This window comes from Mirounga leonina, unplaced genomic scaffold, assembly GCF_011800145.1.
Source record: "Mirounga leonina isolate KUSES-001 unplaced genomic scaffold, KU_Mleo_1.0 Mir_154, whole genome shotgun sequence".
NCBI classification, from domain to species: Eukaryota; Metazoa; Chordata; class Mammalia; order Carnivora; family Phocidae; genus Mirounga; species Mirounga leonina.
Genome location: NW_023270389.1, coordinates 41696541 through 41711382, shown reverse-complemented (window position 1 = coordinate 41711382; position 14842 = coordinate 41696541). Strand labels below are relative to the sequence as shown.

Below are 14842 nucleotides of genomic sequence, written 5' to 3'. Positions count from 1 at the left end.
GAAAGAAAGAAAGAAAGAAAGAAAGAAAGAAAGAAAGAAAGAAAGAAAGAAAGAAAGAAAGAAAGAAAGAAAGAAAGAAAGAAAGAAAAAGAAAAGCTGAGATTCTGATCAAAAGGGGGGAACTGTTAAAAAGAAGAAGGAGGAGGAGGAGAAGAAGGAGGAGAAGAAAGAAAGGAAACAAACAAACAAACAAACAAACAACAGGCCTCAGATAGAGTCACTGGTGCTGACCCCACATCAGGAAACAAGACTTAACATCTAACTGTAGTTTCAGCCTCTCCCAGGAAGGTAACCTTTAACCAGTGCATCTGGAGTTACCTGATCAGCACTAGTGAGATAATCTGCCTTTCCCCCAAAGGAAGGTGACCTTGCCTGAAACAATCCACTGTTTGTTAGAAACTTCCTTTTTCCACTCCTGTCTGCCTATAAAAGTCTTCCATTTTGTACAGCTCCTGGGAGCTCCTTTCTTTTGCTAGATGGGATACAGCCCAATTCATGAATCACTGAAAAAGCCACTTGATCTTCAAATTTACTCAGTTGAATTTTATTTTTTAACACTGGGCATAACACACTTGAGCAAAATCTTAAAGCAAAAAGTGGATAGCTGTCGACTACTTAACAAATATTGACTATATACATCTGAGAGAAGGCACCTTAAAACAGAGCCACAGGCACTGTTATAGACCAAAGAACCGAGAAGTGAGGAAGACTGAGAAAGCATCCAGACTCCAAGTTGCCTCATACAAAAAGCCATAAAGTCTGTAAACATCTCTTCCTCCACAGCAGCACAGAACACTCTTGTTGGTCATAACAGACCCAGCTGGCGTACCAGGAGAAAGGGCACCCCTCAGAGAAATCTGCACACCTGCATGACTTTATCAATACCAAGTGAGAAGAGAAATGGCTCAAGCCTCAGAAACTCAGATGAAAAATGATGGACTTTAAGAGAAGAGGTTTGAGTAACCGCAGACGGAGACTGGGAACCTCTGCAATCTGCATGAGAGACCTGATAACACAAACAGCAGATAACACCACACCAGAATAACACCAGGGAAATGAGACAGACCAGAAGCAGGAGAGAGCCAGTTCTCAGAACCAGATACAGTCCAGGGGACCAGGGTTGAAAGTTAATACGAGAGCCACAGTACCATCTGTGGAGTGAACCACACTGATCACAGGCAAAATGTACTGTACTGAAGAAGGAACACCTATCCAGGTTCGGAGAAATAACATGAATTAAACTAGCAAGAATAGGGGAGGATTTGCAAGTTGAGGAGACCTTCAGAGAGATAGTCAAAACAGGAAGAAGCAGCCTGCAGAACTGTAGACTGCTTTGCATGCTTTCTACCACAAGAGGGAGGGAAGCCAAGAATACGCCGGAGTTTGACCAAGCAGAATTGAAATTTGGGTAGAGCCTACATTGAGCAAGCCTGACTGCAGGTCACCCCCACAAGGAGAACCCTCCCTGCCCCTTACAATAATGCATTCTAATGAGAAAAGCCAAATGCAAATGAAGTTAAAAGTAACCCAGAGCATGTTACACGCAGCTGATGAATTGTTGAACTCTACACCTCAAACTAATGATGTACTATATGTTGGCTAATTGAATTTAAATTAAGAGGAAAAGTAACCCATAGCAGAGCAAACAAAGTCACAAGAGGCACTGAGGGAGAATCTGTGTAGCAGAAAAGGGATGCAAACAGGAGGGAAGCATTTAAATTGTGTAGAGAAAGGTTAACACCAAGTCCACATGCTTGAGAGAGTTTCTGTGTACTGTGTAAACCTGAAGGTTCTCCTCCTGGTTCAAGCACTACTGGCACCAGGATATCATACATCCTTGTCGCCACCATTGACTAGAAGAGGCGCTGGACTGGGAAATGGGAGCTCCCCCGGCCCTTGTGGCCTGGGTGAGGAAATACAGCAGCTGGGTGAATTGAGCCTTCCCAGGACACGTGGCAGGAAGGGAAACCAACAGTTGTATTTGCATCTTATTGGGATGGTGGTGATAAGCAGAGTGAGAGATTTTCTCTATGCAGAAACATCCATATATGCATATCTGAATTTATAACACTGAATTTACTAGTTGTTCATGGTTAATTGCATGGTGTGCAACCAGTTCTAATATAGATGTAAAATTTTGTCATTACCAAGTCCTGAGTTAAAAGAAAAAGAAGAAAAATACTCAGGAATTGTTGAATTGGCTATGCGAATCCTCAATTTTTCAGCCATCACCTTTCTTAGGCATCTCTCATCTCACACTTTCAATGGGTATAGGAACAGGGAAAGGAATGATAAATGAATTAGCCTGTACTATTTAAATTATTTTCCTCTCTCCCTGGCCCCCTCTTCCTCTCCAAGCTAAATGGTTGAATTTGGGTAATTTAAAGCATTTACGATGTAACTCCACCATATAATGCAAGCCCTATCCCCAACAGTATGAAGAATCGGCTTCTCTGAACCTGCTCTTCCAGAAGCAGACAACCCTAACTCCAGGATGTGCATCCAGCCTCTGTAACAGAGTCTGCCTGGGTCATGCTTCATGCCCCAGTTCCCTCCTCACCTGGAGCCCAGCCTTGGCTGGCTCTTTCTTCCTAGGGAGCCACACTTTGTCCTTGTTCCACTGGCTGAAAAATGAGCGTCTTTTTCATCCAACTTCTGAATCAAGGTGTAGTTATCCACCTCTAACTATCACCTCTACCTATGGATTCCTGGCTCCCTGCCCCTAGATCCAATGTTGTAGAAAGTGACATCATTTCAAAGTGGACAGAAGTTCATTCTTCCCCATGAGCAGCCAGCTATGTTTTAGAAACCAGCCCTACAGCTCAACTAATTCCTTCAATGCTGCATTCAGCCACGAGGGTAGCAGGAGGCCTTCAGTAAACTGAAGTTCAATAGCAACAGACTGGAAATCAGAGAGAGTATGAGTCTGTGGCCTCGGAAGCCCATGCAATGAAAGGTTACAGAGGATCAGCAGCTTGATCTCGTCTCTTCCCTGCTTCCTCACTGGAGCAAAAATAGAGAACAGGGCAAGATCCCTGAGTCGGTGTGACCTCTATACCTATGTCAGAGAGAGAACTGGAGAGAAATGGGAATTTAAAAAGAGCACCGTGAGAGCAAGCACCTTTTTCCTTCCATATTTCCCGAGTATCTAGCGAAGTGCTTGGCATACAGTAGATGCTCACTTAATATTTGTTGAATGACTGAATGAACAAAGGAACTAATATAAATGCTGGGTGATTTTTTAGCTGCGCATCTACTTGTCTCAGCACCATTGGACCTCCAACTCAGGAGGACCAACAGATCATACGTTCAAATGCAACACTTCTCCTTTCAGGCTTTCAATGCATTTATCACATCACTTACGTGAGTCTACACATATAATTGAAATACATCACTTGCAAAGCCCCACGAATGACACCAGCCACCGTGGGGCCAGTGCTGTAATTTCCAGAGACGCCTGGCTACTCTGAGTGACATGGCCTCAAGACATTTCAAATACGGAGCAGCTACCCTCATCAATCTTGCCTCCCTCCCCGCCCCCCTGCTACCCCCCACAACTGGTGAGAATCTCAGAATGTCCTCAAGGTGTTTCTAGGTCACAAGTAACCCTTGGGGTTGCAGCACATAAACTGGTCCTTGGGACTTCTTCACTGCCCTTTAGAGATTGAGCGTAATAGCCTGTGGCTCTTTTCCACAAAGCTCAGGCCTGACTTGCTCACCCGTATGGAAATGGATCCAGGTTAGTAATGAACATTTACAAAACACCTACTTGTGCAGGCCTTACACAAATCCTGGCTCATCGGGCATTACAGTCTGGTTGAGTCTCTCCTGAGACACAGCATTTCCTTTCCCTCCAGTGTAGATTATATCCAGAGCTCCTTCTAAAGACTGCTTTGTGTAAGCTATCCCATGCCCCACCCATTAAGTTTTCTACAGATAGAACCAGGTTTAAAGGAAACAGAGGAGACCTCAGGGTAAAGGCAGACTGTGAAAGTAAAAATAAGAGGCACAATCATTCCAAAGTATCTGCATCAAAGCACACACCTCCCCAACGCCTGTCATTTTAGAACTTGGATTCTGCCCATGCCTTCCACAGCTTCTTAAAATTGGACTCTGGGAGGGGCGCCTGGGTGGCTCAGTCGTTAAGCATCTGCCTTCGGCTCAGGTCATGATCCCAGGGTCCTGGGATCGAGCCCCGCATCAGACTCCCTGCTTGGTGGGAAGCCTGCTTCTCCCTCTCCCACTCCCCCTGCTTGTGTTCCCTCTCTCACTGTGTCTCTCTCTTCAAATAAATAAATAAAATCTTAAAAAAAAAAAAAAATTGGACTCTGGGAGGCAGAAGATCCCTCAGTGGTCACCCTGTCTGACCTGTGTAGCCACGCCAGAATCCCCTAACATCCCTGACTGACAGTCAGACAGCCTTGTCTTGTGCATCAACTCAGAACCTTCCAAACGTGCCTGATCGTATGAACCACCAGGAGCACTTGTAAAAAGTATATAGCCCAGGAACTATTCAAAGCTACACAAAATCAAAACCTGCACAGATGGGGCCTGTGAACCCAAATTGTAACAAGCATCCCTAGTGAGTCCTACAGTTAAGCATGTTTCTTATGTGCATGTAATGCAGTGGTTCTTGACAGTAGCTGCATCTGAGAATCAGCTAGGAAGCTTTAAAAAAAAATCAGTGACAGGGCTTTACCCCTAGCTATTCCTATTTAATTTGTCTGGAGTAGAGCCCAGGAGGTGTAAATGTTTAAAGCTACTAGCTGATTCTAATCTGCAGCCAGGGTTGAGAACAACCGTAATATCTTCCCAACCCGATGGTAAGCTCTTTGAATCCAGCAACCAAGGAATCTATACCTCTTAGTACCCCTTACCCAAACCCACCATCGTGTTGTACCTGCCATAAAACACAGTCTATCACTACTAAGTTGATCTCATTTAACTAGCTTTGCTCACCCATCCAATGGGATGCAATTTCCTAACTCTGCTAAGAAGCTGAGTGCTTCCACTCAGCAAGAGGCCAGACGATAGGAGGATATGAAGTGCTACGACTTCTCACAGTTGAGTCTGTGCACACACACGTGCACGTGCACACACACTCACACATACACACACAGCCCTCCCCTAGCCCAGAATAACCAGCCCAAACAATGCCAGAAGCCTCATTCCAGGGTTCTTCCCTCTTGCTGCAGCCCCCTGCCAGCTCTACTCACATTGTACAGCACGGTGGTCCACCCTTCCATGGTGATGCATTGGAAGACAGTCAGCACAGCAAAAAGGATGTTATCAAACTGGGTGATCCCATCATTGGGGCCAATCCAGTCCCGGCACTCATAACCAGCTGGGCAGCCCTGCACACCACATGGGTGAGGGGGGTCAAATCCTTCCAGAATACCTGCAGACACATTTGGAGGGCAGGAGATAAACCACATGGTGTTTAGCATGATCTGGAAGGACTCCAGGAAGCCACAAACACTCAATTCTATTTCCCCCAGAAAACTGTGTCCTTCTTTCTCTCAAGCTCCCTCCCGCCTCTGGCCTCTCTCCACCTCACAGCTCACATACCACAAGCTCATCCCAGTGCTTCCCAACCTCCTCTGAACATGGAGCCTCTCCTTCACATGGCCCTCACTTTCTGCAGGCCACATTCTCTACCCTCGCCTGAGTCCCACAGGAAATGACAGACTGGATCACACAGAACAGTCTGAGGTGAAGGCAGAATCTTACTGAGTTTCTAACTTCAGACTGTAGTATAGACTCTGAGATTTTCCTGAGTTTCTTGGGGAAAATTATAAACTACAGTCCCTTCACAGTGGGTCTCAACTCCTTGTTCCTCTGGCCTAAATTCCTGGTCTTGAATAAGACAATCAATCAATCAATAAAATAAAACTCCAAGGTGGAAGGTGTCCTTTGAAGATGCTTTAAAACAACATAAACCTTATACTAAATTGGACTTCTTCAACCTCTCCCTGACCCCCTTTCCTGCTAGGGTGTTCTACTCAACTTGAACAAATAAGATACAAAGAGATAAGAACCTGGGGTCTGTGAACACCACAAATCTCCCAAGCACCCTGGCAAGCCAAGCTCAGAGCTCCCTCAGCCCTTCTACACTGCCTGTGGGGCACATATCCATCTTGTTTTCTCAATAATCTATCAAAGCAGAGAAGGAGGAAGGTCACAAGATGAATCACGAGGGAAAATGTCTCCAAAGATCTAGAGAGACCCAAATCTGACTCTGGACTCCTGGATCTCCTTGGCCTGTGGGCCAAAGAAGATACTGCACAAAGAGTAGTTCTTCAGACAGGCGGTTTTTGACGTGCATTCTGACAACCTTCTACCATGGGACGGGGGAGCTGGGACCTCCTGTTTGAAATCCTCTGACTGCAAACGTAAGAAGTCATTTGCTTTGCAATATCAGTGTCCAATGGGGACCTTTATTCTAGGCTGTTTGTGCCTCAAAAAGCAAACTTTGGGACAGAATATTCTCTTCCAACCAGTCTCCCAATGACCTGAAATTACTCCAATGACCAGAGGGGAGAGGAAGGGAAGAAGTAGAAGGCAAGAAACAATGACCCTACCTGAATTGTTCGTGAAACATGCACGGTGTAACTTCCCACTGTAGAACTCCAAGCCAATGATAGCAAACATCAGGATGGCAAAGAAGAGCAGAAGACCAATTTGCAGAAGAGGCACCATGGCCTTCATGATGGACTTCAGCACAATCTGCAGGCCTAGAAGGAAAGGAAGAGAATGACAAATGGAGCCTCCCTGGGCACCATTTGATACAGCAGGCTCCCTTTACCTTCTCCTAAGAGGAGAAGGACAAGTCTTTGAGGGAAAAGAACCATTGGTCCCGAGATGATGAAGAATATTTGCAAAGGGACAACCAGAACAAGTCAAGCCAAAGACTGCCATCACTACTACCCCTGGAATCAATCTCATGCTCCTTCTCACTATTCTCTGATCATTCACATGCCTATTACTCCTTCCTTTTTTTGTTTCATCCATGTTGCCTTCTGCTTATCTTTTACAAACTTATGTGAACGTGCTTCTTTCCTAAAGGAAATTAAGCCTGGCCCTGCTAGGTTCTAAGTCCTATGAGAGCAAGGACAGAGTTTACCTCCCCCACTACTATATCAGAATTGTATTTTTGAAGAATTTTTAATGTCAGGAAAATCAAATGCTTCCGTGACAGGGTCCAAAAGTATACACCAAGTATGATCAAATTATATTAAAACACACAGGAAAAAATGCATAAAAATATAGGCTAATGAGTGTTTTTCCTTTTCATTTTATAACATTTTTTTTTTTACTTTGCAAAGGTTCTACAAAGATCTTTCATTATCTTTAAAATCTGAAAAAAAAGTTGCTAGATTTTAAAGTAAAATGTTATGCCAGATTGCTGCATCCCCACTCTTTATTACCACTGGAGAAATTGTTTCTTGTTTATCCCAAATTCCTTTGGCCCCAGATCCTGCAGGGACACATCAGTAAAGCTACAGCAGAGGAGAAAGAAGAAAGGCAGGTGCTCACTAGGTATCCCTGACACGAGCTTCAGGGGTCTCAGGACACGCACAGCCCGGAGGGTCCTCAGGTCCACATGTGTGTTGAAGTGGGTTCCTGCTGTGGCCAGGATGCTGCAGATGGAGACACAGAAGGTCAAGGTTACCGCAGTCTGGCTTTCTCCCCCTGTTCCAAGGGGGAAGCCGGGTTGAAGAAGGCTCAGCCTGGAAAGCACACAGAGCTGATGCCAGTTGCATGTGGGAGCACCTGAGCTTGGGCGAGTCATCGGTGGTTCCGATTGGAATTAAATTTAGCCGTATCTAGGTTTCACTTTGCAAAGAAGGAAAACTTACCATCACACCAGAATCCTAGTTCCAAACCATGAGTAGAATACCAGCTCCCCAGCATCGGTCCCATTCCTGCCTCCAAACCTTGGTCCCTACTCTCCTCGCTATTTCTCACCAACCTCCTTTCCCTCTTTCCAACCTACCAAGGCCCCTGGATTTTGTATTTCAGAATTTTCTTAGATTCCTCTGTCTCCTAACTCCTTTAGGGAATTTCTCTGGAGCAGGTGCAGTAAAGGAGTAACTCATTCTTCCCCACCTTGGCACTTAAGAGTTTTTACCAAACAAATCAATCACACTGATGCATATAAATTAGGGAATAACTTCACTGGTCCACATACAGCACTTTTATAATTGCTCCAAATCACTGTATAACTTGGATTTTGTTTCTTTGCTTCCATTTTTCCACTTCCACAGACACACACACACAGACACACACACACACAAACCCCCCAAAATCCGTAACAATCCTATTAGATTGTGTACACCAAGTACCTTGTCTTCAGGAGACAATTTATTTCATAGAATCCCATGACACTGCAGGTACTGCGGATAGTCAATGATACTTAAGGATTAATGAAAAACACAGCAGATGACCAAGAGCCAGCAGAGCTGGGTTTCAGTTGTGACTCAAGCACTTGAGAACTGAGTGATTTGAGGCAAGTTACACACTTCAGCAGCCTCACTACCCTCAGCTACAAAATAGGGGGAGTACCAGGACCTCGCTATAAAAATAAAATGACATGGTACTGAATATTAGGAGTATTCTAGAAGTTATAATGTGCAAACTAGATAATACATCCAACACAAATATTAATAGTACAGTTTTTGCAACTTTGTCTAATGTTAGTCTTCCTTCTGTGGAACAGTACTTGAACTCCCTCATAACCTCTCCATGAGAATTTCAGCTATCTGGAGCCACTGGTGAGTGAGTCATTCAGAAAACCAAGTTTTCTATATAGTCAAAGGGTGGTGGGAATAGTTTATGTCATTTAATTATTTTGGAGGAAACATTTCCTTCAATACTTGAAATCGAACTTGAATGAAAGGTCTGTGCTGTATACCTCTAGAAAGCAGATATAGGATCAATAGGTACAAATTGCACAGATCCAGGACATGAGAATCATGAGCAGGGCTGGCCAAGAACAAGGTGGACTGTTTCATGGGGTAGGTCCACTTCGCAATATTAAACATACTCAGCCACAGACTGTAGAACTATCTATTAGGAAGTTAAAAGTGTTCCAACATGGGTTGAAGGTTATCTAAATAACCAGTAGAGATTTCTCCAACTTTAAGACTCTATAATTCTATGTTAACCCAACCTCAAAATAAGAACCAGAAAGAAACCCTACTCTCATAAAGAGTCTCAGGACCCAGGCAAGCTGGTTCTCAGGTCTCCCTCTATCTCTTCTGATCCAAACTTCCACACTGTCTCTGAAAATGGGGGATGTCGACAAGCAGGGTCTCTGATGCTACTTTTGACTCTATCTGCCAAAACCAAAGAGAGAAATTAGGGAGGGGAGCGATATCATTTCCAATAAGTAGGGAAAACCTGAAGAGAAAAGAGAGCAAGGAGAAATGTGGAAAATAGGACTGAAAAATAAAACAGACAAAGAAACAAATAAAGGAAAGCAGAGAAAGAGAAAGCTCAAGGGCAGTGTAGTGAGAGAATTAGAACCCCAGGAAAATGGGGTCACTGTTCTGCTGAATCTGCTAACAGGGAAAGAAGCACTGTATTCTCAGTCTTCTGAGGCGCAGTGCCCATGGGAGATGCCTTTCCCTCCGGTTCGTGCTGTCTTACACACACACACGGTGGGGAGACTCTGCCCTGTTCAGAAATCAGAGTTCTGTTTCCTAGGATACCCAGATACACATGAGATGCTCTTTCAAGTCCTAAAAAAGAGCTATTGAAAAGGAAAATCCTTCCCAAACCTGAGTTGAAGGAGGGATATTTCAGAACATGGAGGTAGGGTCCAAAAGACAAAATTGAAATGCAAGAAGGCACAAGTGTACAAAGAAAGAAAAATGGTTGAGGGGAAAAAGAATGAGAGGACAGGGAAGCAAATGGTGAAAGGAAACATGGAGATGAAAACCGGAAAGAAATAAGAAATAAGAGCTGGTGGAGAAGCAAATGTGAGAGAAATAAGAATTCTCATGTGGGAAAGAGAACAAAAGTGAAGCCAATTTGAAGGAGAGAAGCAAAAATATGGCACTTGTGGGCCACAAGACATGTCCATCCTCTTTTCACCAACCTGTCCCCCAAGTTATCCAAGCTGCCTCAAACTTCAGCCAGGACCACGCCCCCTGGGGCCCCATGCTCCCCTAGCCCTCAGAACTTCATCCCATGCAGAATATCCCATGTATATCCCTAGTGTTCACATCATGTTTGAGGACAGGAGGTCCCATCCACTTGCTAGAAGCAGGGACAGTGTATTCTTCGGGGGGAAGGATAATTGAGGGAACGGGCCCTGCTGTGTGCCCCCATAAAATTCTGTGCCCACTGCCATCCCTGCCCTGCCCACATCTTGGAGGAATTCTCTTTTCTCTGGTTTCTCCTCTGTCTCTCCCACAAGATCCGGAACACCTCAAGCAGAGATGCCGTCTTCCCCATCTCTACATCCCCCACACCTAGCCCAGGCTCTGGCAAGTAAAAGGTGCTCGGTAAATGCTTGGTGGATCGAACTGCACTGAGGAAAGTAGTCAATGTGTTGAAGCAGGAATCAAATGGACAGAAATATCACAGAAACCCTAGAATTTACCAATGGAAAGGGCAGGTGGCCCCGCCGGATACTACTCAAACACACACCTGTTTGAGCGCACAAGAACGTAGTAGAAATCTGTCCTCAAACATTTTAGAGTCTAATGAGCTTCTAATATCGTGTAGGACTCCTGCTCTCAAGCAGATCCCATAGGACGGGATCTGCTCTGTCTTCAGCAGGAGAGTTAAGAGGGAGGAAGGGAAGGAAGAAGCCTCCAAATGTGAAGACTTGCCCTTTAGCAAAGCCTCAGTACTGAAGTCTGTAGAGCTCAGCAAAACTCTGGGCCTCACACAGAGCAGGCCTGATGCGGGAGTCTCAAGGCCAAGTGCACAGTAGGAAAAGGCCCAAGCCCTCACTCTAGCAAAAGCAGATAGACAGAGAAATGAAATAATTAGAATTCACAATGAAGACTGTCTTAAGAGGGATGCTTACAAAGCGCTCCGAGAATGGGACACACTGCAGGATCACCTACGGGGCTTACTAGCTGCTGCTAGCATTTTCACCTAAGTTATTTCATAAAATCCTCAAATATATCCTGATATTACGACTGTTTCCATTTCATAGGAGAGGAAATCGGGACTTAGAAACAATTAAACTGCTAATGCACGTCCAGAGCAGGTATTAAAGTCCTTCCTCTTCGGGTATCGAAGTCCAGCCTTTCCCCAGTCTGCCAGCACGCCGTGCAGTCTTTTCTAGCACAGCACAGCTCCACTGGTCCCCAGCCCAGTGCGCTGCTAAAAATACCAAGGTCACAGTGTTTAGTCTCCCAACAAGCCAGTGAGCTTGGTTCCCTTGATCCTCAAGCCACAAATCACTAAGTCCCCCAGACTTGCCACTGACAGCTCTCCAGACCAGCAGGTTGGAGGCTCCTTACACCTGAGGTCACAGCTGATGTAATATCTACGTGTGTGTGCGCGCACACACACACACACACACACGGAGAGACACGCATGCCACAGGATCAGAGTGAGGCCACTGTGCAAAATTCCAATTCTGAGTAATAAAAGCCTGAATTCTGCATCATCCCGTACCCCATTTGCATATACTCTTCAGAAACAGAGGCTGTGTTTTCCAGTTCTTTTGTCCTCAAGGTGGGGAGCTCTGTACACAGAGGGTTCTTAATTACTACTTTACCCCCAGAGCGGAGGACAGACATGAACTTCTGAGCACCACCAGCAGAAACGGAGGGTTTGGTGCACTGTATATGTTCAAAACCTGTTTCCTCATGGATGTCATGGCTCATCCCTACTTCTAATACTTCTGCCCTGAGCTGTCAGCAGGTAAGAAGAGCCTAGAGGCTGATATGATCCTGAAGGTGTAGTGGGATGTCACTGCAGTGGCAGGAGATGGAAGGGATGCTCTGCGCCATCACAACCAAATGGTCTCGCCCCAAGTCAATCACCCAAAGAATTCTCCCACTCAAAGAATTCCTTTTGACCTTGGGGTTCTGTCTTAGCCTCTTCATCAACCCAAGTCTAACAGTCTCTTTTCACACTTCCATGGCTAAAAATTCCCTGAAGCATTATGCAAATATTACACCAAAATATTATCTGTTGCTTATCTGCAATTCAGATTTAACTGGGCATTTTGTATTTTTATTTGCTAAATCTGGCAACTCTATTCAAGGGATAACCAGGTAAATAGTTTCCCTCCTAGTTGTTGCCCTAGCCCTAAACAAACGTGTAAGTTCTCTTTTGAAGAAGAGACACAAACCAGGATCCCCTGCCCTTAGGCCCAGGAGTCCCTCCTGAGCTCCAAAAAGTATCTCTTTGCTTCTGCCCATATAAATCCCAAGGGAGAAGCTCATTAGCATTCAAAAGGCAAGTTATTCATTAGCATCTGTGCAAAAGGGCTGATTAACAGGAGCAAAGGGTGTTAGGTGTTTAACCAGCCCATATTACAGGAGACCAAGAGGAGACAGGGAGGGACCTAATTCAAGTTGGATTCCCTACACAGATTTGAGCCAGGATATCATTTCCATGGGTAATCCAAAATGAGTTGTTGTGTCCACTTATAAGTGTTTCAAAGGTGGTTGGTTCCTTCTTCTCTTCTACTATTTTACCTCCAATGAGGCACCAAAGTCTAACATAGCCTTCCTTCAACACATCTCTTGGATTCACCTCTTATTCTCCAGCTTCCTTCTTGCCTTGGAATGCCCACCCCCTTGCCTTCTCTCCCTGCCTAAATAATACGATCCAGACTTCAGAGCCAGATGGCATCCTACCTCCTCCGTGGAAAAGATCTACAGTCAAAAGAAACTTGAACTAAGATGATAAGGAAGTGGTAAAGCACATACTCTCCCGTCATACTGGCTGGTTTCAAATGTCAGTTCCCTCACTCACACTAGCTGTCTGGCCTTACGCAATTGCCTCCCCGAGCTATAGTGTTCTTATCTGTAAAATGGGGACAATACCTTCCTTAGAGGGTCATGTGGGGATTTTAAAAGATAAGATGCTTATAAACTTCTTCACATAGTGCTGACTTTGAAAAGATATCAAGAGCTCACAGAAAGGGATATTGGAAGAGCAGGCTGGAAAAACAGGAAAGTAGAAATCTTGGTGTGGTAGGCTGAATAACAGATTCAAAGAGATCCAGTTCCTAATCCTGGGAACCCGTGAATGTTACCTGATATGGCAAAATTGACTTTGCAGATGTGATTAAGGATTTTGAGATGGGGAGATTTTTCTGGATTATCTGCGTGGGCCCTGAATGCAATCACGAGTGCCTCATAAGAGGGAGGCACAGGAAGATTTGGCTAGAAAGAAGGCAATGTGATGACTGAAGCAAGGTGCTATGCTGCTGGCTTTGAAGATGGAGGAAGGATGCAAGGAATACAGCTCTAGAAGCAAGGAAAGGTAAAGAAATGCCTTCCCCGTCCTAAAGCCTCAGGTGAGAGCACAGACCTGCTGATAACCGATGCAGCCCAGGGAAACTAATTTTGGAGTTTTGACTCTAGAACTGTAAGAGAAGGAATTTGCTTTAAGCCACCAAGTTTGCAGCAATTTGTTACAGCAGGAATAATACAGCTGGCAAAGGTCAGAGATTCCAGGAAATCTGATTCTTAGGCCACTGTGGCTATTGCTAGACGTTATCATCGCCAGCTGTGCTAATATCATAGCATTGATAGCTTAAAAGTCATGGTGGAAAAAGCATGTGGTGGAGCTTAAGTCACACGTTCCCTTACACTTCATCTGGCTGCACTGGGATGGTCCTCTAGCATTTCCCAAGTGGGCAAGACCCCCACCAAGTGCACACACAATAAAAGATTCTCCCAAAAGGGAGATTGGAGGCCACTGGGGAAGTTGGACATGGAATAGCTAAAAACACAATAATGTCTACTAAGCCTGACTCCTAGAATGTACTTAGGAAATAGGTGTCATGGAGGAAGATGAGAAAGAACAAATCTGGGGTTTTGTTTGTTTTTTTAGTCTCTAAAATAAAAGGATCAGATAGACGGACTTCTCAGATCCCTCCTGGCTCTAAGACTCCAAGCCAAAACCTGTCCAGATGATGCTACACTTGTCCAGCTCACGCCATTTCCCCTTTCTCTGAATATCTTGAAAAGTGCATGCATTTACCATCTGACTGCGTACAGTTCTTATGTCTTAGAACTAAAATCTGACTGTTAATGATAATTAGCTGGAACCTTGTAACTCAGTTCAAAGCCAGCTCCTCAATGGCAGAAAGTACCTTTCACATTTCTGTCTACGGCCCCTTCCCTAACAATATGCAACAGTAATGCCCAAGAAATACCCTTGACTCAGGGATAAAGGGGTGTTAATAGATCCCCACTGGGGCGGATCGGATGAACTTGTCCATGGAGCTGCAAATGAGCCCACTGGCACCTATACAATTAGATATCCCAAACTGAAGGAGATTTAACCACATGTGCAAATAATGATGATCTATCAAAAATCTACTGAATTACACCTAACGTTTGGCTCTCCATTTCTTTTAAATAAACTACTGAAAGTATAATTTGATTTGGGAATCAGTTTCTAAAGATTTTACTTCATTTTATCAAAAACAAAAAAATAGTTCCTGTGTATTAAATTGTTCAATGGAGACAACCTCCCCTCAAAATTCAATTTGACCAAAATACACCTGAGGGAAAAGGATGAGGCTGAGAGACGGAAAGTAGGTGTTTGGGTACTGGCCCAGTACCCAGTCTCTGCAAGCTGCCCCCTTTTCCTCCCCAGACCTTATGTTAGGGCCCTTTGATACCATTCAGGC

At 44.6% G+C, this 14842-nt stretch overlaps 1 protein-coding gene across 3 annotated transcripts in view; it reads right to left on the bottom strand.

Moving 5' to 3' along the window:
* Positions 1-14842, bottom strand: part of CACNA1E (calcium voltage-gated channel subunit alpha1 E) — a 311080-nt gene that overhangs the window by 204672 nt on the left and 91566 nt on the right. For all 3 annotated transcript variants that reach the window (XM_035010572.1, XM_035010573.1, XM_035010574.1), the window contains exons 4-6: positions 7537-7640; positions 6582-6734; positions 5217-5398 (exon numbers count right to left, since the gene is read on the bottom strand). In XM_035010572.1, coding sequence (XP_034866463.1) covers positions 5217-5398; positions 6582-6734; positions 7537-7640 — 439 coding nt within the window. The remainder of the gene's footprint in view (positions 1-5216; positions 5399-6581; positions 6735-7536; positions 7641-14842) is intronic.